Genomic DNA, 24327 nt, shown 5'->3' on the forward strand with positions numbered 1-24327 from the left:
AAAAAAAAAAAAAAAAAAAAAAAAAAAAAAAAAAAAAAAAAAAAAAAGAATAGTATAATAGGTACTCTTGTGTCTGATGCCTTCTGCTGAGCGTATTTGTGAGATCCCTCCTTGTTGTCACATCTACCAGAGGTTTGTTCTTTTCTACTGCTGACCGTGTGTACGGTCGGACTGCGGTTGGCTCGCTCTCCTGTTGGTAAGCATTGAGAGGCTTTCCGGTTTTTTGACAATTATGAAGAAAGCTGCTTTGAGCATTCTTATACTCCATGGGGCTTTGTGGGATTTAAATGAGATAACCTATTACATTAAAGTGTTTAATATTGAATTATGACTCAGAAAAAACTGCCCCCTGGTCCCGGGATTGTGGATTTTTATTTTACTTAATTTTTTTTAGAAAAATTAAAACATAATTGTGTCCTACTGGGCTTTTCTCTATAGTAATGTGAACTACTTAATAAAAAAGTTGGCATTAAAAACATGCTCAATGTTGCTGTTTATGTTCTGCTTGCTTGTTTAGACAGGGTCTTTTGTATAGTTTTGACTGGCCTAGAACTCACTATATAGATGAGGCAGACCTTGAACTCACAGGGATACGTCTTCCTCTGCCTCTGAGATGCTGAAATTAAATTTATGTGCTATGTAACCAATGAGAATAGTGTGGTGTCATGATACATGTATACAATATATACTCATCAGATCAGGGTTGTTGGTATATTACCTTGGATAGTTACCATTTCTTTCAGAATTCTCTATTTTGGAATATTGGATTAGTTATTAGCAACCTTGGGGATGTGGCTCAGTGGTAATAAATCTCATATGCAAGGACCACAGTCCCCAGCACTTCAGAAAAATTGTCACCAACCACAGTTAAACATAGAGCACTGGGAACCATTCCTCCCATCCCACTGCCTGCTGTCCAGCTGTACCCTGTGCACAGTCAGCCTCTGCACCCAGGAAGGCCCCCAAACCAGCAAGTGATGGGGCCAGAGCCAGCCAACGATTTCTGATGTGTGGGAGCCTACTTGGCTACTTCTGGACCGAGAGAACTCCCTAAGAGGGTCCCCTTGGTGAGCCTGAGCATTGCTTTGACTCACTCACTCCTATGTGTATGACTCCTTGCTAGAGAGGAAAAACACTTTAGGGAATGGCCACTGCTTCAGTTGCCTCCCCAGCCCCTCAGCCCCAGTTGAGGCACTGTGGTACCTGGAGCTTACAGGCACTGAGTGTGCTCATCAGCCTGTGCTCTGAGAAGGCAGAACAGAGGTCAGGGTTTGAATGAGAGACAGGCGTTGTCCTAGTCAGTCACAGCACCGTGTGCTTCTGCTGGTCTTCCGAACCTAAGAAGTTAAACTGGGCCTTTGTTCCCTCCTCTTAGGCAGACCCCCACAGGCCTGGCTTTGAATATTCTATCAGAGTCTGCCTTAGGGACTGATCTCCACAGTCTGTACCCTTATAGCTCCAAGAGAACAGGGAAGCAGGCACCTCCAGATCTGTGTAGACTGTAGCCTAGGCTGAGACCAAGAACCTGGGGGGCAAACCTGACTGGGGCAAATCACTAGGGCCTTAGCCTCACTCTCCTGGTCCTTTGCCAACAAGCATTTGGCACGATAAGGTTTACACACAGTGCCAGACCAGGTGGGCCCTACTCTCCTACATGTTTAGCCACCGCATTTGGTACCAGGTACATAGCTCGGAAACGGCTTTTTGTACCCTGGCTTCTGTCCATTCTCATGGCCACAGCCTTTTATCAGAAAGGCTTTGGTAATGATAATCAAGGAGCCAAGCGAGCCTATCTGGGAGTGCCCTGTTGGCCCAGGGCGGGGGCTGAGGAGAGCCCTGGTATCTGCCTTCAGGGTGAGGTCTTGAAATGACACTTGTCCTGGTGGCAGTGGGTGGCGATAGGAAATAGGCAGTAGGCACTAGCAGCTCATGGTCCACCCTCAGCTCACCTGGCTCCCTATTAGGTTCTGCCTGGTCATCTCAGGTGCTTCTCCCCTCACCCTGTGAGGTAGAGAGATAGCCTCAGTTTGTAAACGAGGACACCCCCCCTCCCCCAAATTCAGAGAGGATAGCTAACCTACTTAGGAAGGTGGTGAAACTGGATGACTTTGAATCCTTGTGGGGGGTGGGTAGGAAGGGACCGAGCAGAGCCAGGGCCAGTGTCACTTCTGAAACAGGGAGTTGTGGCAACCTGGGTTCAGGATCTGGGGCTCCCCTTACATGGCCCTCATCAGGCTAAAGCCTCACTTGTTCCTTTGGACACTCTGAGGCAGCCTAGGTTATGACTGGTGTTTGGCTCATTGAGAAACTTGTAACCCGGATCATTTTCTTGTTGGTGAAAGTGGGGAACTGTTGAGAAACATGTTCGTGGGTGAGTGTCAGCCCACATTGGGATCACTTCTGGGTCTTAAATCAAGCTTGGCCCTACCAGCTGGATGGTCTTGAGCCTCTGTAAGCCTCGGTTTCCTTCAAAATGTGATGAAGCCTAGGTCAGTGGGCAGCTGCAAAGGCTCAAGCCTTCAGTGAGTGCCCCTCATTCCCACCAGCATCTCCATCCTTTGAGGAAACCAGGGGACTGAGCTGATTAGAAACACCCCTCCCCCCCAAGTTTGTGTCATGCCCCATGGTGGCTGCTTCTCCAGTCCGGATGTCACAAGCATCTTCTTTGCCCTGCCTCAGGGAGGCATAAATACCCTTCCTCTGTAGACTGCGGACCATACAGTTACTGCAGCACCTAGCGGGAGCCAGTGCTGACAAAGGCTTCCTTACCTCTTTCCTGAGCCCATGCTCACACTTATGGCTTGGCTGGCTGGCAAGCAAGTAGGCAGGGGACAGCTCTCATCCTGGCTGGGACTCGTGAGCCTCTAGCCTGATACTCATTCCCAAAGACCGGGGTCTCAGCAGGCAACAGTGGCCGGGCCCAGGATGATGGCAGAGCTTACTCTCTACAGCTGAGCAGTCCTGAGATCAAGTACTAGTTTGTTTGCCTCCTGTGTAGTCATTTGAGCAAATTCTTAACCTCTGAGCCTGCTGGTGGGTCTGCTGGAAAATGGAAATAGTAGTGCCTACCTCTTGGCCCTGCTGAGGCTAAATGCCTGAGGCTTGCTGGTAGTTCGGCCTTTTGGTGGTAGTCTATAAAACTAGAGGGTACACTGTCATGTCCTCACCTCCTTCACATGTCAGTGCATAGTGGAATTAAGCAGAGACCTTTAGGTCAGACCCTGCAGGGCTCCATTCCTCTGTGTCAGGGTGGCAGGCAGCTCCTGCCTCACCCGGGGTTTGTCTGTATTGCTGTGGGTCTTAGAGGGGCTGGAGGTTTAGAGTGGGCCTGTGGTCTGCCTGAGAGCACACAGACAAGTGAGAAGCCGGCAGCAAACTCCAGCTCTTGCTTCCCACACTTCCTGTTCGTTTCCCAGCAGGACAAAAACCAGAGCCCAGCTTTTCAGGCAGCATGGCTGGAGACTGGTGGCTCTGGAGTCAAAAAGACCAAGCAGAAGGGCCAGGTTGAAACTCCACCCACAGCTAGGAGTGCAGGCCTTTAATTCCAGCAGAGGCTAGATGATCTTTGAGTTTGAGGCCAGACTGGTCTACATACTTAGTTCCAGGACAGCCAGGGCTGTGTAGAGAGACTTTGTCTCTGATAAACAAAACAAACCTCCTAACCTTTTTTTGTCTCTGAGTTTCCTCAGTTGCAGCATGAGGAAAGCATACGTCAATGGGCTCAGGAAAAGACAGTTAAAAGAAAACAAAGCAGAAGTGGTTTGTGGGGCTGTTGCCATATTCTGTATGAGAAGCAGTTTCAGTGCAGATGAGCCTGAGTGTCTGTCCAGCTTTGCTCCCACTTTGCTTCATGACCTTGGTGCAGCCTCTGCCCCTTTTTGGGCTTAATTTGTATTATTTAAACAGAGGTTAGATTGGCTGCTTCTTCCTCATTTCCTGTAGCATCTTTTTGTGTCTCTCCTCCAAGGAATATCTCAGGTCCTGGACCCTCCTGGCTTTGGGACCAAAGCCTGCTGTTTCTTCATTTCTCTGCAGTGCCCTCTATAGCGCAGGCTTCTCTGGTCATGCTCAAGTCTCCTATCTGCTCAGTCTGATTAGTGCCCCTAGAGGCCTGAGTGACAAGCTTCCCCCATTGTCCCTGGGGAAGGGGGTGGCGGTGGGGATAGGGGGAGGGACAGGGAAAGGTCCTCAAGCATGCCTCTCATCCTGTCTACCGCCATTCTGGAGCTCAGTGTGTGGACAGTTTTCAGAACATGGCCTGTGGTATGTGTTCCCACTACACCCCCTGCAGGGACTCTGCTCCCCAGGGCCCAGACATCCTACGTCCGTCCAGGAGAGTAGAGCTTCTCTGAAGCTTAGCACATCCACAACTCTTTTGACCTATAGGTTTGGTCCCCATAATTTTACAGGTTACAAGGAGCTGGTTCCTTGGGGCTTCTCGAAGGTTTTTGCTTCCTATAGCCTCCCCTCATGCCCTTTGTGGCTCTTGTAGGCAGGCTTAGCCTGAAAAACTGGCAGGAACTGGGTGCTTATAGTGTGCAGCCTGTGAGTGGGGGCCAGGTCTCCTGGCCTCTGGCTTCTTCTCTGTAGCTATATCCTGATGCTGGCAGTCTATTTTGGGTTAGAGGTGAGGTGTTCAGAGATGGGATGGTGCCCTTAGCTGACTATTTTGAGCTCTTCAGCTGCTTAGAACAGCCCTTCCAGATGGAGATGGTTGTGAGTTCCCCTTCCCAGATGAAGAACTGAGTGAGAGGTTACGTACCTGGCATACAGATGTGGCTAGTCAGTGGCAGGAGAACATCCTCTTAGCCATGGAGCCTCCCTGATATATCACTGAGTTGGCGTTGAAAGTCTTGACTGGCTCACTGCTCCCTCCTGAGCCATCTTCATTAGCCCCTGTACCTTGATCATGGCTCTGGTCTCCAGGCCCCAGAATGCTGACTGCCCTGCTCTAGAGGGGCTGCTCCTAGGGTAAAGCTGCTTTATTGACCCTTGAGTCCTTGCCTCTCTTAGGGCCTGGCCATGGAGCTGGGCTGAGTTTTCAGAGGTGCCAGGCAATACTTGACCCCTGTTTCAGCAGGAGGCTGGCCTCCCTGCTTCTATACCCATGTTGTACTTCTGTTGAGCCCAAGGCAGGGCTAGAAAGAGTCATGGCTACAGAGAAGGCCAAACTGTTCAGAGTGGACATCAATCTCCCTTGTGTTTCAGAACACTTAAGCCTGTTGGTTTCCCAGCTTCTTTTTGAATCCTGGTTTCTACCCCTGAAAGTAGAACATTTGTCAATGTGAAGGTCATGTTCTTCCAGCTTCCCTGAGCCACAGACATTCTTATACCAGTAGGTGAGGAAGAACAGAGGCTTAGAAAGGCAAGGGCTTGCTAAGAGTGCCCAGTATGTAGATAATCCAGGAACTGCAACCCAGGTTTCTACTCACCTCTGTGGGTCTGGCTCTGGCCCTCTCTCCGTCTGAATGTAGCCTTCTAGTCTCTCAAGGATTTGAATGGCAGGGTAGGGTCTCCTTGCTCTGCTCTGGTATAATGCAGGGGCCATTGCTGGTTCCCCTGGAGACTAGACTTCATGACCATGTGGCCAGACATCTCTCTGAGATTCCAAGGTGCTAAGCCTGGGTAGTTGGACCCCTGCAGGCTGTCTTGCCTCTGTGGATTGATCGAGACTGTGCTCACAAAATGATGTTATACCATCAATCCCTGGACGGGGAGTCAGCACGCCTGGTTCATTTTCTTCATCTGCCTAGGCTTCTTGTGAGAACCAGAGGAAGTGGTGCTTGATGCTCATCTAACAACTTCCTCTCTAGCCTGTGTCATCATAGATCCCAACAGAAATATTCTACCTGTACCAGCACACTGCTCCTCTCCATTCTGCCTATCAGGTGTCTCTCCTCTCCCTGGTCAGTTCAGCTAGAGTTCAGTACGTAGGGCCAGTTGCTAGGACAGATAGGAGTCTGGTCCTTAAGTGATCAGACAGGCTCAGCAGCCGGGCTGGATCCTTATCATCACTGAGCTTGGTGCTGGAGAGTCAAAGGTAAAAGGACATGATCCCTCCTCGCCTGGGGTAAGGAACGTTTGTGACCTCAAGAGGGAAACAAATCAGCCTTCCATTCAGTGTGATCAGACTCAGTACAGAGCTGTGTGTCCCTGTAGTGCTTCCTGGGGACAAGGTGACCCACCCTGACAGTGCCTTCATATCTATAGTCTCATGTGATCTTGAGAATCACCTGGAACAGTGTAAAGCAAGAGATAATCATTCACAGATTTGTCACAGTCGGAGAAGAAGTGTGCACTGTGCACTAGTCTCAGTGCCAGGAACTTGAAGCGAGGGTAGACAAGAACCTATCTTGATGCTGGGAAGGGAAGGGCTGATAAGCACATAGACTGTCAGGAAGTGACAGATGCCACAGACTTAGTTGAGAACTCAAGACTAGAGGCGGACCTTCCAGAGGAGGTGGCTTTGGGGACCTGAAGGAACGGAGAGAAAATGCTATCCCTCACGCAGATACAAAGGGAATAAGGGCAAAGGCTCTGAGGTGCAATCAGCCAGGATAGCTGGAGGTGGGGGTGTGCAGATTTAATGTGGGGCAGAGTATCCTGAAGGTTTTGTCTTTGCCCCCCCACCCCCCCCAATCCTGACAAGGTTTCTCTGTGTAGCCCTGGCTGTCCTGAAACTCACTGTGTTAATCAGGCTGGGTTGAACTTGGAGATCCACCTGCTCTCCCTTCAGAGTTCTGGGATTAAAGTGTGCACCACCACTGCCCAGCAGGAGTCTCTCCCTTTTAAAAGCCTGTCATTCTTTTATTGTTTGGTTGGTTTGGTTTGTTGAGACAAGGTCTTCCTGTGTAGTCCTGGCTGGCCTGGAAATGACTCTGTAGACTCTGTGCGGTATGCCTGTCTTCCCTTGTAAAGGAGGGTCCTCTTGGTAGCATAGGAGGAGCCCCATAGGAGGCGCCCCATAGGAGGACGAGTGCAGTGAATGATGGGAGACTGGAAGGGTCCTGCTGCAGCATCCTGGTCCCGACAGCAGTCACAGTGGCTTGGGTCAGTTGTTAGTCACAGGTCTGAAAGGAAGAGCCAGCTGCCCCTAACTGGTGGGAGGTGGGACATGGAAAGCATAGAGGAGTCAGGATGATTCCACAGAGGGGCCTGAGTGACTGCAGGAGAAGCAGGAAGAGGCAGTTGCCAGTCAGGAGCTTAAGCTCCCGCCACTCTACCGCCCTCCTGTGTGTCTGAGCATGTTCCTCCAGAACCTCCCCACACCAGCTCTGCTGCTCAGTCATTTTCTCACCAATGCCCCCTCCTTCTGCTTCTTCTTTTCCCTCTTCCTCTTCCTTCTCCCCCCACCTCCTCTTTTTAGAGTCCTAGAGATTAAACCCAAGGATCTGTATAAGATAGGGAAATGTTTCCTGCTTTGCCCTCAGGACATTTTCTATTGTTTGTTTCGCTAGTGTCTTCTTGAGTTGCCCAGAGTAGTCTTGGATTTTGCTCTGTAGCCCAGGTCTGCCCAGCTTGCCTCAGCTTGTCAAGTGCAAGCCTGCCCCATGTGGCTCTCACCAATATCTTTCTGGCCTTCTGAGAGGTTGCCAAAGTGCTCAAGTTGTAAGGTGGCTAACACTCCTTCCCAGTCACAGACAATACATGGCAGGCACATAACAAATCCTTCAAGCAGACTGATCCTTGAGGGACAGAGGGCTGTGGCTGTCTCTTCCTGAACAAGCCAATACCACCCTAGTCTGGGTCCTTGCACACATCCTGTGTGGCAACTGACAGGGAGGTACTGTGACTCACTTTCTGCAGGAAGTTTCCTGGGAATGGTCGGGTTTTCTTTGTGCTGTGTCCTTTTTGCCACTCCTATGCCACCTTGTCATATGTGCACAATTGCAAGTGCTATGGGGCACACACAATGCCTTGAACTCATTGTGATGCTTCTGAATTAGACAGGCCTCAGGCTGAAAGGGTTACTTAAGAACCACAGGAATTTGGTATGATCAACTTCCGTTCTGTCTTGTGTCTGCATTTTCAGACTATATCTTATCCTACCAGAAAGAAAAGAAAATCTAGCATTTCATGGCTCTTAAAATTTCTAGCAACAAGCATTGAGAGGTTTAGAAACTTGAGAGCATTGTTTCTTCATGGCCCCTGCCACACCTCAGATATAAGGCAAAAGTAGCATGTGGAACTCCCACTACAGCCCCCAAACAGGCCAGGCCGGCACTGGAGTGACTGTGGGAGCGAGAGCCCAGCTGGGCAGCCACACTGCAGGCCATTGGGAATTAGAGGACGGCACAGTGACTTGACACTAGATCCCTTCCAGGTTTTGTTAAGCTCCAGCATTCTGCTTTCCTTCCTTCTCACCTCAGGGTTGGAAGCTGGGGAGCCAAGAAGAGCCTCCACTGCCAGCAGTGTCATTTACATGTTTCCAGTGCCAGTGGTGCCGTGGGTGAAGGTGCACTGAAACCAGACACCCGGGCTGTCGGCCATACTGCCAACGGCACAGACAGGCTGTGTGGGACTCTTGGTAGAGGATGTGAGAACACCAGCAACCACCCTTGACTCTTCACGGCTGCTGCTGTGGGAACTGCTCTGTTGTTATGGTCCAGGCATGGCCGTACTACTGTAAGGTGTTTCCATAGGTCGGAGTATGAAAGAGGACTAGGGTCCTCCAGCGTCAGTTACCCCAAACACCCTGCAGCCTTGGCTGTGTGTCCTTGGGGCAAGAAAGTGGCCATATTCTAGTTTGTTTGCTGTAGGATCTTGCTTTGAATCCTAGGCTTGGTATGGTGCCCAGACTGGCCTCAAACTCATGCCTACAGGCACACTCCATCACACCCAGTTTCTTTTTTTTTCTTTCTCTTTTTCTTTTTTTTTTTTTTTTTTTTGGTTTTTCGAGACAGGGTTTCTCTGTGTAGTCCTGGCTGTCCTGGAACTCACTCAGTAGACCAGGCTGGCCTCAAACTCAGAAATCCGCCTGCCTCTGCCTCCCAGGTGCTGGGGTTAAAGGCGTGCGCCACCACTGCCCGGCACACCCAGTTTCTTTATGATTCTTTAAAAAAAATTTAAAATTACATTAAAATTTTTTTGGGTGAGGGAGCCACGAGTGTCATGGTGCATGTGTAGGGTCAAAGGACCGCTTCTGGGGGTTGGCTCTCGCCGCCCACCTTGTAGGAGCCAGGGATAGAGCTTGGGTAGTTGGGCCTCCCAGTGAGTGAGTGAGCCACGTTGGCTGTGGCCTGTTCTGGGTCTCTAACTGAGGATAATAACCACACTACTGCATTAGCATTCGTGAGACAACCAAGTGCTTTGCAGAAAAGTGCTTAGTGTCTGCTCCAGAGTAGTAGTTAACTTTTTGTGCATAGTTTTGTTTTAAAATTTTTGGTTTTTCTAAAAAAAAAAAAAAAAAAAAAAAAAAAACCTTTTGGTTTTATGTGTACATGAGTGCAGTACCTGAGGAGGCCAGAAGGCGTGGGATTTCCCCCAGCTGGGATCTAAGGGGGTTGTGAGCTGCCTAGAAGCTCAAATTGGGATCCTCTGACAGAGCAGGGCAGGGCAGCAAGTGGTGGTGGTGGTTGTTGTTATTGTTGTTTTTCCACGACTAGGGCTCAGTATGTAACTTTGCCAAACTCACTCTGTAGACCAGGATAGCTTTGAACTCAGAGATCTACCTGCCTCTGAAACTTGAATGCTGGGGTTAAAGGTGTATACTTCTTCGCCTGGTTGTTTGTTTTTTTAAAAAAAAAATATTTATTTTATGTCTATATGAACGAGTGTGGTATATGTGTGTATACTGCATGCATGCAAGTGCCTGCAGCTGCCAGAAGAGGGTATTGAATCCCTTGGAGCTGGAGTTAGGAGTGATTATGAGCCACCTGACGTGGGTGCTGGGGACCGAACCCAAGTCCTCTGCAAGAGCAGCAAGTCTTCTTAACTGCTGAGCCATCTCTCCAGCCCCTTTTACATAATTTTAAAACTTAAACTAATGCATAAAAAACTGGGACTCTGTGGTGGAGGGTTTCCATAGCATGCTAGAAGGTGCCGGACTCTATTCTCACACTTGAAAATTAAAAAAAAAAAAAAAAAGTAGAGCAAAAGAAGCAGAAAGGTTTGAAGATCTCCAAGTAAACTCAGCGCTGAGGCTGGGCTGCTGTATCAGCAGAGACTGACAGGGAGATAGCACGCACAGGTTTAAATTATCATGGGCCTGCTTAAAATCACTACAGCTGTCCATGGAAAGAAATCAGTGTGTACCACGAGGTCCCCTAGCAGCCCTGAGGCTCAGGAGCTTACTGACCGTCCACACAGCCCCTGCTCTCTGTCTGAGCCTGCCAGCTGCTGAAGCCCTCACCTGCAGTCCTGCACTGCCAATTCTGTCTCTTGTCAACAAGCGGTGTTTACTGCTCTCCTGGTCTCTTGTCCTTCCTTTCTCCCAATGAGTCATCCCCTGCCTCACTGCAGGGGAACTCATTGCCTGTGGCTTTACGGAGAGCTCTGGTGACTGGAGGTCCCAGGACAGCAGAACGAACATACACACACACACACACACACACACACACACACACACACACACAGGCTGAAGTTGGAGGCCTGGCCCCAGTGTAGGAAGACCTTCTGAGGCCTGCGGTGTCAGCCTATGTCCTTTCCCTTCCAGCCTCACGTCCAGGCCAGCAGCAAGCCTTACTTCAGAGATCATTGCTCTCTGCTTGTTTGTCCATACTCTCCTCCCCTCTGAGGGGGAATCATATGACCTTTAGGAAGCTCCCATAATCCCCTCAATCATGTTTTCCTGAGTATCATCTTTTTAGGGTTCAGGGCTGTGCTGGGATGCCTGGTAGTAATGTAGAACTCCCAGCACAGTTTGAAGTACCAGTAGATTCAGTCTGGAGTGTGCAGGAGGGCTTCCTAGAGCGGTGACTGGGTTTGGGAGGTCGGTGGAAGTTCAAGATGAAGCAGAGCTCCTCACTGTGTACAGAAGGACTGGGAAACGTCTGGCAGCTGAAAAGAGGGGTTGGTGGAGGTAGAAGAGTGAAGACAAGAAAAAGCAAAGACTCCTTTAATCCCATCACATAGGAGGCCAAAGCAGGAGGCAGGAGGATCACTGTGAGTTTGAGGCCAGCCTGGGTCGCATAGTTAACCCTGTTTTTTAAAACAAATTACTTAAAAAAAAAAAAAAAACTTCCTATAAACTATGAGGAAGTACACACACACACACACACACACACACACACACACTCACTTTTTGGATACAGTTCTCTGCGTTTAAAACAGCCTCTCCCACCAGGCCTCCCAGAGACAACTCCTGGCCTCACTGTGGGTTCCTCCAGGCTGCTGGCCCTCTCCCACTTGCTGTGACATCTATTTGTCCTTAAGTTTTATCAGCCGTCTCTGCCACAGCACAGTGAAAGGTGCATCTGTGTCCATCCCACTGATTCTCATTGACAAGACACAGAAACAGGCCCATCTGTAGTGCGCTCCCTGAGCGGGAACCCTGAAGACAGCGAGACCTGTGGTTGTTAGAGGCAGAGCCAGGCCTGGAACTGCCTCTTGGCTCCCTGGCTCAGCCTTCTTCCTGCTGGCCCAGAGAGGCCAGCATCACTAACGTGTTTTCAGGTAGATCTGCAGCTGTTTTATTATATAGACTTTACTCCTGGAGCTGAACCCTATGTGTCCTTCCCCCACAACCTAGAAAGACTGATGTATGGATCGATACATCAGAACAAGAGATAGCTGCTGTATGGAGATGCTGGAGAGAGGCACAGAGAGACTGGCTTTTCTAGGCACAGGGCTGGTTCCTGCCCAGGTACTGGGAGCAGATTTATTTCTGACTGTTTCTGTGGGGGAGGCATACTGGAGACTTGAATTCTTGTTCTGTTGATCCTGCCAGGCTTAGATTTCATGGTGCTCAAAAAACTGGTGACTAGGAGACCTGGACTGTAATGACGGCAACCCTTCTGGGTTATGTAGCCCTGTCAGGTCACTTTGCCTCTCTGATCCTTTCTTAGCCATCAATCGAGGACCAGGTGAAGGTCGCAGCCCTCCTCTCTCACATCACCACTGAGAGCATCACTTCCAATGCCCTTCCTCTGTGCCGGGTGTGGCACGTAAAATGTCTGATTGTGTGAAGCCAGCTGAGTGAGGAGCATTACCAGTTCCTGACTTGTTTCTTTTGTTTTGTTTTTATATCCCTTGGTATTGGAGATCAACTCAAGGCTTGGAACATACTGGACAAGCACTCTAGCACTGAGCTAGACCTTCCAGCCCTTAGTTTACAATTTTTTTTTATTTGGTTTTGTTTTTCTTTTTTGGTTTTTCAAGACAGGGTTTCTCTGTGCAGCCCTGGCTGTCCTGGAACTCACTCTGTAGACCAGGCTAGCCTCGAACTCAGAAATCCGCCTGCCCCTGCCTCCCAAGTGCTGGGATTAAAGGCATGCGCCACCACTGCCTGGCCGGTTTTGTTTTTTCAAGACAGGTGTAGTTCTGGCTGTTCTGAAACTCACTCTGTAAATCAGGCTGGCCTTGAACTCAGAGATTCACCTGCCTTGGCCTCCTGAGTGCTGGGATTAAAGGCATGGATCACCATGCCCGACTCTGTTTCTTTTCTTATGTATTTTAGTGTGTGTGAGTGTCTGCGTGTGTCTCTGTGTGTGTGAGTGCATGCTGGGAACAGAACTCAAGTCCTCTGCAGAAGTCTACATTCTTAACTGCTGTGTCATCTCGCCAGGCCCAATTATTTATCTGTTTGTTTATTCGGTTGTTGTGGTGGTTTGGGACTGGTTCCATCAGCCTCCCACATGCTAGGCAAACACTTTAACCCTCAGCTACTCTCTGAGCCTTTGTATTTTATTTTTTATTCTCTGACAGGCTCTCATTTAGTTGCTGAGGAGGGACTAGAACTTGCCCTGAAGCTCAGTCAGTCCTTCAACCTGGATCCTTCTGCCTTAGCCTCTAGAGTAGCTGCAGTTACAGGCTAATCCAACCAGGCCCAGTTTATGAAGCTCTTTAGAGGATACAGGCCCTGGCCCTTTGCCCAAAATGCCTTACAGGCATTTTGTTGTTGTTGTTGTTGTTGAGCTTTTAAAGCCCAACTCAGTTACCCTGCTGTGTCTGGGAAAGCCACCTGCTCTTTTTCCCTTAGCACTGCTTTGTCTCAAGAGCTTAGAGTCCTCCTGCTCTCTTTCTTACACTCACATCTGACCCGTCAGTCATATCTCAGTCACAAGGAGTTAACAACGCTTGTTCTGGGCTAGAAACCAGGGACTCAGATGGTTCTGAGGAGATCCCACCCTCAGGAGCTTTCAACCCAGAGGTGGGCAGATGCGCACAGTGGGCCGTGATGGGACCCACTGCACCTGTGTATGTGTAGGGTCGGAGGACAACTCTGTGATCACTCCTCTCCATTCACATTTAGTAGGGTTCCAGGAATCAAGCTCAGGTCACCGCCAGGCTTGCACCACAAGTACTCCATCCACAGGACCATCTCGTGGGCCTGGATGAAAACTTTAATAGAGTAGCTGTCACGTTTTACCTTGAACGTCAGCATTATTTGGTGATTCCCCCCACCCCACCCCACCCCCGCTCTTTTTGAGATTAATTCCTACTGAGTTGCTCAGGTAGATCTCAACCTTGTGATCCTCCTGCCTCAGTTTCTCAAGTGGGTAGGATTATAGGAAGACACTGCCACAGCTCATTCATGGCTGGCATTCCTTATCTCTGTCATCTCTTCTACTGTGTCTCCTTCTACCCACCACTGTGCTACACGTTGGCAAACTGAGGACAGGGGCCATAAAGTAACTTGGCAAGGCCACCCTGCTGGTCAGTGACAGTACCCTGATTGGGATCCAGTTTGCTGGCTGTGGAACACAGTCTGGGTAGCTGCTGCTACACTGTCTTGTCTCCTGCAGGTCTATCTGGGAACCTGCTGAAGCAGTGGCTGGATCTAAACTACTTATGTTCTATGGGTCCCACAACTGAGGTGCTAGTAAGAAATCATGTCTGATGAACTCTGACCTATTGCCCTAACAGCTGGCAGCAAAGGCGTTGAGCTCACTGCATAGTTCTTAGGAGGGATGCCTTCACAAGCAGATGGTCTTCAAGAGGGCCATGAGAGAGGACAGGGACTGTGCAGGGACTTCCCTGGGGAAGAAGGGCTCATGGAAAACAATGGCTGCCTCTGGTCTTCAGGGAACTGCTTTGGGCCTCTTTAGCCCTGGGCAGATCCTCTGGGAAAGCAGCGAGGAATGAAACTAGAGGTAACGGTGCGAGTGACTAAGAACAGGCTCCACATATTGGCTGTGTGAACTTGAACCGAGTTGTTTAACCTGTCCATGGCTCAATTTTCCTTGTCTGTAAAACTGGGTCCCCTTAGAGCCATGGTGAGGGGTAAATGAAGTCCAAGGGTCAGTGCAGACCGCTACACACAGTGTCGCTGTAGCTTCATGTGAGATGTCGCCTCTCAGTGCTGTGCTTGAGACTGCTCGGTTGCTGGGGCTGTTGAAGAGGGAGATAAAGAAACAGAATCACTGCAGTGAACAAAGATCCCCTGGGCGCTGACTGAACTGCAGTCCCAGAGCAGCCCTTGGGCCTGGAAGTATCGTGTCAGAGTCCCCAGCCACCACCTGGTCCCTGGTGACCTAACACTGGTAGGCCTCTGAGGCCTCTCTACCCAGCATTCCTCCCTAACTTCCCAGGCCAGAGAGGCCTGTGGGAAGTGGAACCAGGAACCCTTGCAACAATGGGTAACATGAGACAGCCTTGCCAGTTCCACTATGCCCACCCAAGCAGATGGGGACAGCTTGAGAAATGTGAATAAAATGTTTTCATGGTGAAGGGTAGAGCAGCTGCAGAGAGCCTTGAGAATTCCCAGTCAATCCAAAATCTGGTGACATTTCTGTCAGCATGCATTTGTGCACACACATGTTCAGACGACTGCTTACACAGGAAGGAGTGAACACTCCACCTTTCCCCCAGCTACTTCCCACAAGGAGGCCAGCTGGGAGCTGTTTTCAAGGGTTTGTGCAAGGCCAGGGATGTGGAATTCCACACTTTCCTGCCTCATGCCTCTAGGTGGACAGGATTCCTGGAAGGACAGTGTAGGGCGTGAGGGGCTTACTAGGCCTAGAGCACACACTCCCGTGGAACTGGTTCTGTGGCATTAACAGGTCACTCGCTCTCTCTGACCGGCCACATTATGGAGAGTTAGCAGGTCACTCGCTCTCTCTGACCGGCCACATTATGGAGAGTTAAATGCTGTCTGAGGTCCCTTCTGGCTTCCTTGTCTCTAGATCTGGTTCTAACTGTGTCTGCCCTACCCGAATTCCATCGTAGCTAAGTCACTGCCGACACAGTCTGCACTCTGGAGGGGCCAGTTTATTGGGATCTTGCCTCAATGCTGGCTTTTGTCACTACACCAGGCACCCCATCTGTCATTTCTGCCCCTTCATTACAGGTATCAGCTAGTTTCCTGTGTTTCCGGACTCTTGAGGGATACAGGGTGGGGATAACTGGAATCAAGGCCTTGGGAGGGGACACGCTAGGACAGATCTCAGGCAAGCCTTGGGAGGGGACATGCTAGGACAGATCTCAGGCAGGCATACTCTTTTCCCTGAGGAGGCTTTCTCCTGATACTGTCCCTCCCCCAAGCACTTTCCATTAATGTGCTGCCCACTGCAGGCAACAAGCCAAGAGTAAACAGATCCAGTCCTTCCCTGCAGCCCATGCTCAGCCCTGCACTCAGCCTAGAGGCCCCTCAGGCCTGGAACCCCCTGCAGAAAACTAGGAAGCAGGACCAAACAGGAGACTGGGTAGAAGTGGGAAGGAAGGGATCCAGGGACGAGCTGCAGCCAGGTGCCCTGGAAGCGGTCTTAAGTCGAAGAAATCATGCTGTTCCCTGGTCAGAAGACCCCAAGCCCATCCTGCCTCTCAGAGCTCCACCTTGCCATCTGTCCTGTAGGAACACCAGCTGTCCACCTGCCATGGTGGACTCGTAGTCTAGAAAAGCATGGCCATCCCCATGAGCTTCTCACAGAGGTCTCCACATGTATTTGTACATGTACATGTGCTTACATGTGTGCCACAGCCTGCTTGTGGGGCTCAGAAGGCAACTTGTAAGAGTTGATTCTCTCTCTGTTGTGTGGCCCCAGGGATCCAGCTCAGGACATCAGGCTTGGTAACAGGTACCTTTATTCCCAGAGCCACCTTACCCGGCCCTCGAGCTGCATTCCACCATGGGCAGCTGCTTTCTGGCCCATTAGAAGAATTGTACTCCCTTAAACTTAGTTGGTCCACTTTCCTATGACTAAGTACACGTTTAAAGAGAATTTTTAAACTTGTTAACTCAGCTTTAGAGGGTTACATTTTTTGTTTTGTGTGTGTATGTGTTTACATTGTATGTGAGTGTGCGTGTTTATGTTTACATTGTGTGTGGATGTGGGTTTACGTGTTTACATTGTGTGTGTGTGTGTGTAAGAGTGTGTTTGCATTGTGTGTCTGTGTATATGAGTGTGTGTTTACATTATGTGTGAGTGTGTTTACATTGTGTGTGTATATGTGTATATATATATGACTGTGTGTTTACATTGTGTGTGTATGTGTGTGTGTGTATGTATATGTGTGTGTGTGTGTGTGTACTTTTACCCACCAAGCCATCCCCCCCACCCCAGTGTGAGAGAGGTGGGTGGGTCTATGTGAGGCAGCATATTGTTGGGGCAGCACATGGTGGAACAAAATGCTTAAAGCATGAACCAAAGAACAAAGACAGCAAGGAGAGGACTGGGGGGTGGGGGACTTTCTTTTTCCCCTGAGGGACACATGCCCAGTGACCTAAAAGCCTCTCCTAGATCCCACCTCATAAAGGCTCTGTCATCCTCCAGGTGTTATTAACCCTTTAAAACTCGAGGTATCGAAAACTCCAAGATCTACAGTGTAGCAGGCCCTATCGTCTCCCCTTGAGGGCAGTGCAGGTCTCTGGGTAAGGTGCTGTAGCCTTATCTCCACTCTTTAGCTGGTTGCCTGACCTCTCAGGGTGGGGGTGGGGGGCAGGGAGGTGAGGACTGTGGCTGTAAGGTTGTAAGAGAAGGAGGCACAAGAGAGGAATTCCTGTCCTGCCCTAGGCAGACAGGATGGTTAGGAAAGACTTCCTGGAAGAGGAGGCAGAGGCACACTTGACCAGCTGCACAGTTGGAGGCTTGTCTGCTGGAACAAGGGAGGGGCTCATTTGGGGCAGTTGCAAAGACTGACTATTAGGAGGTGGGAGGAGAGTGGGGCAAGAGATGTACCTGCTGGCTGAACACTGGTGTTACTGGGAGACTCTGTAACCTAGGCAGCTTTTCAGCACAAGAGGTGACTTTTGAAATAGGACCATGTACAGGGTTGCTTTGAGATTTCTTCCTACCCTAAGACCCATGTTTTCCCCTAATATGTTATCAGTGTCTCTGGGAGCTTGCATTGTATGGGGACTGTGGTGCTATCCTAGCATTGCCTGGGTCAGTACCTGAACAGAGGAGAGGCTTTGACATAGGGGAAAATGTCCTTTCTTACCACGGGTCTAGGGGATAATGATGGCAAAGATCTGGCCAGGCAGGTCCTGAAGATCGTGGAATGTGTCCCATCCCTGTGTATCAAGTCAGCAGATGTGTGTTAGCTCTTAAGGTAGCCTCAGCCCTGGGCATAGACTATAGGATTCGCCAGCTCAGAGCTTGTTTGGCCTGGAAGAGGAGAGAGCATCAGTCTTGAGCAAAGGCCTCGCTACCTATAGAGCAAGTTGGCTTTGGGGACTGAGTACCTAGCATGCATTTAGGTGCTCAGGTCGTCACACACCTTTCTACTCCAAGAGCAAACCAAAGAGCTCATAGGGAATGTGGGGTTCTGACCAAACCCAGCATCTTCAGAAGCCTGGTCTGGAGCCTAACCAGAGGCCACAACAGAGGCTGCCCAACACTACTTGGGGAAATGGTTGGCGGATGTCACAGTGCCTTGATGTGGAGGGAGGCAAGGAAAATTAGAATTTCAGAATTCTGGCGTTTGCTGGAAGCTGGGCTTCAGACCTGGACTCCCTCCTGGCTCTGCTAATTTGCTCTGACTTTGGGCAAATCCCGTCACCTTTTCAGCCTGTTGCCCCATCTGTAGAGTGGATGGGATTGGGCTAAAGGCAGACTGGCAAAGAGATTTCGCTTTACTCGCCAAAACTGACTGATGGCCTTTGACTTCTTGGGATCTTCTGGAGCAACTAACTGCCTGGTGTCCTCAGTTATGCACAGCTGCCTACTGCCTGCAAGTCTGGGGCTGGAGGCCACTGACCATGCTCTGCAGGTGTGCAGACGCAGGCCTGTTGTCTCCACATTTCTCCTGGCACTGATGCTCTTTGATTCTCCTGTCTCTCTGATGTCCCCACTTTAACACCATCCATTGTCAGCCTGCGGCTTATACACCTCCCCGAGACAGGATCGTTAGATTGTCTCTGTGTGGGATGTAGGTCAGCTCCCTGAGCATGTGCCTGAGAAAGTGCCATGGGCTCGGGGTAGCTTGATGCCTTAGGTACTTTGCACCTTGATCATCAGTTGATGGTTGTTGTATGAAAACATCAGGCCCAAGATGGCTCAGCAGGTAAAGGTGCTTGCTGCCAAGGCTGAGGACTTGAGTTCAGTCCCAGGACATGGTTGAAGGAAAGACCCAACTTCCACAAGTTGTCCTCTGACGGCCACCCATGTGTCATGGTGCATGCGCACATGTGCAAATGCACGTGTGCACAAGTGCGCGCACACACAAACTATAAATTTTTAAAATAATTATTTTATACCACAGCCCTGTGAAGCTAGTATTATCCCTTCCGTTTTACAGGCAAGGAACCCGAGGCTCAGAGAGTTAACAGAGCGGCCTTCTGAGACCAAGCCTGTGCACCTCTCGCCAGCTGCTCTCCTGGTCCCCAGTCCTGTCCCCAACCTTCTGTTCTTCTGGCTCCCCTGAAAAGCCCACGGCCTCCCGTTCTCTCGCCCTTCACAGGTTTCCATGTGATCCCCACCATCTCGAGCATCGTCCCGGAGAGCTGCCTGCTGATCGTAGTGGGGCTGCTGGTGGGGGGCCTGATCAAGGGCGTCGGAGAGACGCCCCCCTTCCTGCAATCAGACGTCTTCTTCCTCTTCCTGCTGCCGCCCATCATCCTGGATGCAGGCTACTTTCTGCCTCTGCGGCAGTTCACGGAGAACCTGGGCACCATCCTGATCTTTGCTGTGGTGGGCACACTGTGGAATGCTTTCTTCCTGGGTGGCCTCCTGTACGCCGTGTGCCTGGTGGGTGGCGAGCAGATCAACAACATCGGCCTGCTGGACACCCTGCTCTTCGGCAGCATCATCTCCGCTGTGGACCCGGTGGCTGTGCTGGCTGTCTTCGAGGAGATCCACATCAATGAATTGCTGCACATCCTTGTCTTCGGGGAGTCCCTGCTCAATGATGCTGTCACTGTGGTGAGGGGTCAGGGGCCACACCACACGCACACGGGCCACAGGCAATGCCTTATCCTTCCACTAGTGATACTAAAGATGGCCAGTGTCCCTCCATGCTCGCTGTGTGTCAGGCACTGCTCTGAGCACTGGTACATGGATTTTCTCTTTTAATCTCAAGGTCAACCTGAGGAGAGATACACTTTCTTACCTTATAGAACTAGAAACAATACATAGACGTTAGACAGCTTCCTAGAATGTGGTGGAGCTGAGATTTAAGGCAGTGTTCTAAGTCCAGTCTATCGCCCGCGAGGACCTGAACTGCTGGCCTAGCAGGTCATTTGATTCCTGGCCAGCTTGCATTTGATGCTGTGTTGCCCAGTTACCGGGCTTCTTCGTGCCTCAGTTCATAGCCCATTTAATCTCTGAGGAGGCTGTTAGCTCTTGTGTTGTCTGTTTAAGAATTTGGTATGTGCAGGGTTCTGGGCAAAGGAAATGAAAAGGTCTCTGTTCCCCCAGACCTCAGGGATGTGAGTGAAATTAGTAGGTCTGGGCTGACTGCGTGGTTTTGTTGTTTGTTCATTCATTCGTTTGTTTGGTTGGTTTGTTTTTGTTCTGCTTTGAGATAGTAGACCAAGCTGGCCTCAAACTCAGAGATCTGCCTGCCTCTGCCTCCTGAGCGCTGGGACTAATGGTGTGTATCACTGCTACCTTACTGCCCAGCTGACTACTTGCTTTCCTGTGACTTTAAGTAAGAAATTCTTCCTCCTCTAGGCCTCTCCTTTGACAGGTTTCAAGTGACAGAGTGATAGTGTTATTATCCAAAGGCCAGGTGGGGTTTCCTGGGATTCCTATAGGAATCCAGCTTGTTCATGTGCACCTGAAGTCTGGGTGCCTAATTTGAACCACCTCCCAGCTGAGTCTAGATATGCATCCAGGTATACAGGAAACAACCGTGTGCTTGCATCAAGTTGATAACTCCATCTGTGTGCAGGATGTAAGCGGTCTCCTGACAGTGATTGCAGTGCTGGTCATGTGGCTGCTGCTCGGGCGCTCCCAGTCTGAATGCCTTATCTGCTTTGCAGAGTGACTGTGGCTTTGTTATGGTTTCTGTTACTGTGGTAGAACACCAAGACCAGAAGTAGCCTGAGGAAGAAAGGGTGTATTTCATCTTTCAGTCAGGGTCCTGCGCTGTCGCTGAGGGTCAGGAGCTCAAGGCAGGAACCTGGAGGCAGAAGCTGAAGCAGAAATCCTGGAGGAGTGCTGCTTATTGGCTTGCTCAGGCTGCTTTTTGTACAACCCAGGACCACCTGCCCAGAGGTGAGCTGGGTCCTCCCTCACCAAGAAAATGCCCCATTGGCTACAGGCAGTCTGAAGAAGGTGTTTTCTCAGTTGAGGGTCTTTTCCCCAGGTAACTCTAACTTGTGTAAAGATGACCCCTGCAAACCAAACCAAAACAAAGACCAAACAGGATGATGACACTCTTATCTGACATGGAGGCATCAGGAGGCTCTTAGCTGAAGAGGTCACGTGACTGCTGGGGTCACATGAACCCCACAGGCCTACACCATATTACTTTTCTTTTTCACTTGTCACAACACTGACAATAGCTCCAAGCTAGAAAAGAGGACCTACTGTTCCAGTGACTCATGTGACAGACTGGTCACTCATGAGCATCCCTAAGCCTGGAGTGAGGTTAGCCTGTGGCAAAGCAACTGCTGCTGAGGCCCAGCCTGTCTCCCAGAGAGCTGTGATCCACTGGTGCTCAGTCAGTGCCCAGCATCTGCCCTTTCTGCCAGACCACATTGGGCCTTTTCTTTTTTTCTTTCTTTTTTGGCCCAAGACAGGGTTTGTCTGTGTAGTCCCCCTGGGTGTCCTGGAATTCACTCTATAGACCAGGCTACCCTCACAGAGATCTGCCTGCCTCTGACTCCTGAATGCTGGCCTTAAAGGTGTGTGCTACCACTGCCTGGCTCTCCCTCTGTCTCTTTCTCTCTCTTTCCTCTTCTCTTTTCTTTCTTTCTTTCTTTCCTTCCTTCCTTCCTTCCTTCCTTCCTTCCTTCCTTCCTTCCTTCCTTCCTCCCTTCCATCTTCCTTTCTGTTTTTGTTTGTTTGGTTTTCTGAGACACGTTTGTGTGTGTGTGTGTGTGTGTGTGTGTGTGTGTGTGTGTGTGTGTGTATGCATAGCCCTGACTCTCCTGGAACTAGCTTTGTAGACCAGGCAGCTTCAAGCTCAGCAATCTGCCTCCAAGTGCTAGGATTAATGGTGTGTACCAGCCACCATTGCCTGGCAAGTTGGGCCTTTTCTAGAGCTTGGTTCAGGTGTGAATGCCCCCCAGACAGTTTCCCAGACAGTGAGGCTGCACCTGAGCTGCCTGGCATCAGCTATGTCCTCTCACTCTCTCCTGCCTGCTACCCCTTTCTCCCAGGCATGGAAACATGGCAGAGCTCTCTAGGGCTGGACTTGATTAGACTGAGAGCAGCTGTACCACCCAGTCCCTCAGAGACTGAGGGAACAGGTTACGGACCTGTCTGAGCCTCCCTCTACCAAGGGGATAGGCTCCTTGGCTTGCATGCCAGTGGAGATCGAGACCACCATGTACAAACAGTGTCCCGTCCCAGGGCTGGGAGGCAGCAGAGGGCTTCCAGCTCTGCAGCGTCTGAGCCTGGCTGCCCATGGTAACTATCCGGGCAGCTTGTTCAAATGGAGATTTCTCAGTTCTACTTGGTGGAATCACATATGACCTGGCCCCATGTATTTTCAGAGGTTGACAGGTCCTGTCCTGGTTTACTGTCTGAACTTGTGCTGAAGGAGAGACAATCCCAAGGAGCCATGGTTTATACCAGGTCAAACCATGAGACAGAGTTGGTAGTACCACAGGGAGTCTCAATCATGCTGAGAGCTTTACTTAGATCTTATGACAGCCATGTGACGCAGGCACTCCATTTGTCCCCCACCTTGTAGAAAACTGAAGCACAGGAAAATGAGGTCATTGACCATGTGTGTGAAGGATTGCAGCTTTAAGAGTTTATGTTCATTACCAGCAGGGTGTGCTGTGGGTCTCCAGTGTGTGCCTCCAGCAAGCTCCCTAGGCCCTAGGCCATGTTCTACACACTTAGCAGGAGGTTTCTCTGCTGCCTTGTGGTCTGTATCCATGGCTATGAATCGTGGATGGTGGGATAAACATGGGCCAGTCCCAGGGAGCCGTGGGGCCAGCGCCCTGCCCTCCTGCCTACAGCCTGCATGCCCTCTCTAGGTCCTCTATCACCTCTTTGAAGAGTTTGCCAGCTATGAGTATGTGGGCATCTCGGACATCTTCCTCGGCTTCCTGAGCTTCTTTGTTGTGTCCCTCGGCGGGGTGTTTGTGGGCGTGGTCTACGGGGTCATCGCAGCTTTCACCTCACGATTTACTTCCCACATCCGGGTCATCGAGCCGCTCTTCGTCTTCCTCTACAGCTACATGGCTTACCTCTCAGCTGAGGTCTTCCACCTGTCTGGAATCATGGCGTGAGTCGGCATGGCAGGTGACGGGCTTTGGGTTAGCTACTTACCATGGAGTCCCCAGATCTCTGTGGTCAAGAAGGAGCTCCCCAGCACCTGAGCTCTGGGCTCCAGGCTGCATAGTATACACTGGAGTGGCCCAGGTCATTAGAGGCCTTCCATAAGAAGCTATTTCCATTGGATTCCTGGGATTTAGGAATCTGAAGATTATGGGCAAAAGCAATGTGTGTTAGGGCTAGCCTCAGAAATAGGAGACAGAATCCAGTGCTGCCCTAGGAAACTGAGCTGAAGTCTTAGGTCTTGGTTCTGCTACTTCCTGCCATTTTCTTAAAGAGAATCCCGAGATGGAAGCCATAAGGCTCCAAGAAAGGCTTACCAGGTGTTGTCCACGCCTGAATCTGAGAGGCCCCGAGGTCTCTGTTGAGTTTGAATTGGGCCCTGAGAAGAGTCAGAGAGGCACAAGGAAAGCAGAAGGGCACAGGCCAACCTAAACTGGGGACTCAGGTAGTAGGGAAAGAGCTGGCAAAGCTCCCTAGAGGGAGCTCCCTGTATGTTGGGAGGGGATGAACCTGAGAGACCAGAACGTGGCACGAGAGTTGTCTTTGGGTGGATGCAGTGTGCACTGGGGAAGAGGCAAAGGCTTAGAGCTGCACAGACTGAGTCTGTTGCATTGCCACTTGCCTGGGTGACAATGGATGTGACTTTATTCTTCTAAAACTCCAGTCTCTTGTGGCCCTGTGTGCTTGGTGTGAGGATCAAGGAAAAATAGTAGGCATTTGGTCCACACAAGTTGTCCAGTAAGCAAGTGCTTGGTCAGCCTGGTGCTGTCAGCCTGTAACCCCTGAACCCTGTTCTTCTTCACCCCAAGCCTCATCGCCTCAGGAGTAGTAATGCGCCCCTACGTGGAGGCCAACATCTCCCACAAATCGCACACCACCATCAAGTACTTCCTGAAGATGTGGAGCAGTGTCAGTGAGACCCTCATCTTCATCTTCCTCGGTGTCTCCACTGTGGCCGGCTCTCACCAGTGGAACTGGACCTTCGTCATCAGCACCCTGCTCTTCTGCCTCATCGCCCGGGTGCTGGGTAAGGGCCAGGGCCAGGCCAGGGAGGAGAGTGTGTGTATAAAGTGTACACATGTGACTGTATGGGGGAGCCAGGCTGTGGAATAGCTATGTGTAATACACTGTGTGGCTAGGTTGTGGGTGTGTAAGTGTGTTGATGTTTCTAAGAGCTGGACTGTGTATGTGTGTGGTGCTGTTTGTGTGTGTGAGGTAACATGTATAAGAGCTGGGCCGTATTGTATGGTACCATATGTAGAGGGGATAGGCTGAGTGCCCACTACAGTGTGTGGAGGGGGCTGGCCTGTGTGTGTCTACAGTACAGTGT

General features: G+C 50.4%; 1 protein-coding gene across 2 annotated transcripts in view; it reads left to right on the plus strand.

Annotated features, from left to right (window-relative positions):
• Positions 1-24327, plus strand: part of Slc9a1 (solute carrier family 9 member A1) — a 53925-nt gene that overhangs the window by 22521 nt on the left and 7077 nt on the right. Inside the window, exons 2-4 of one of the 2 annotated variants that reach the window (XM_028759755.1) lie at positions 18838-19460; positions 22694-22944; positions 23807-24024. In XM_028759755.1, coding sequence (XP_028615588.1) covers positions 22898-22944; positions 23807-24024 — 265 coding nt within the window. In that variant the 5' untranslated portion in view covers positions 18838-19460; positions 22694-22897. The remainder of the gene's footprint in view (positions 1-18837; positions 19461-22693; positions 22945-23806; positions 24025-24327) is intronic. The other variant, XM_028759754.1, reaches the window with a different exon arrangement.

This window comes from Grammomys surdaster, unplaced genomic scaffold (assembly GCF_004785775.1).
Source record: "Grammomys surdaster isolate TR1022 unplaced genomic scaffold, NIH_TR_1.0 126313, whole genome shotgun sequence".
NCBI lineage: Eukaryota > Metazoa > Chordata > Mammalia > Rodentia > Muridae > Grammomys > Grammomys surdaster.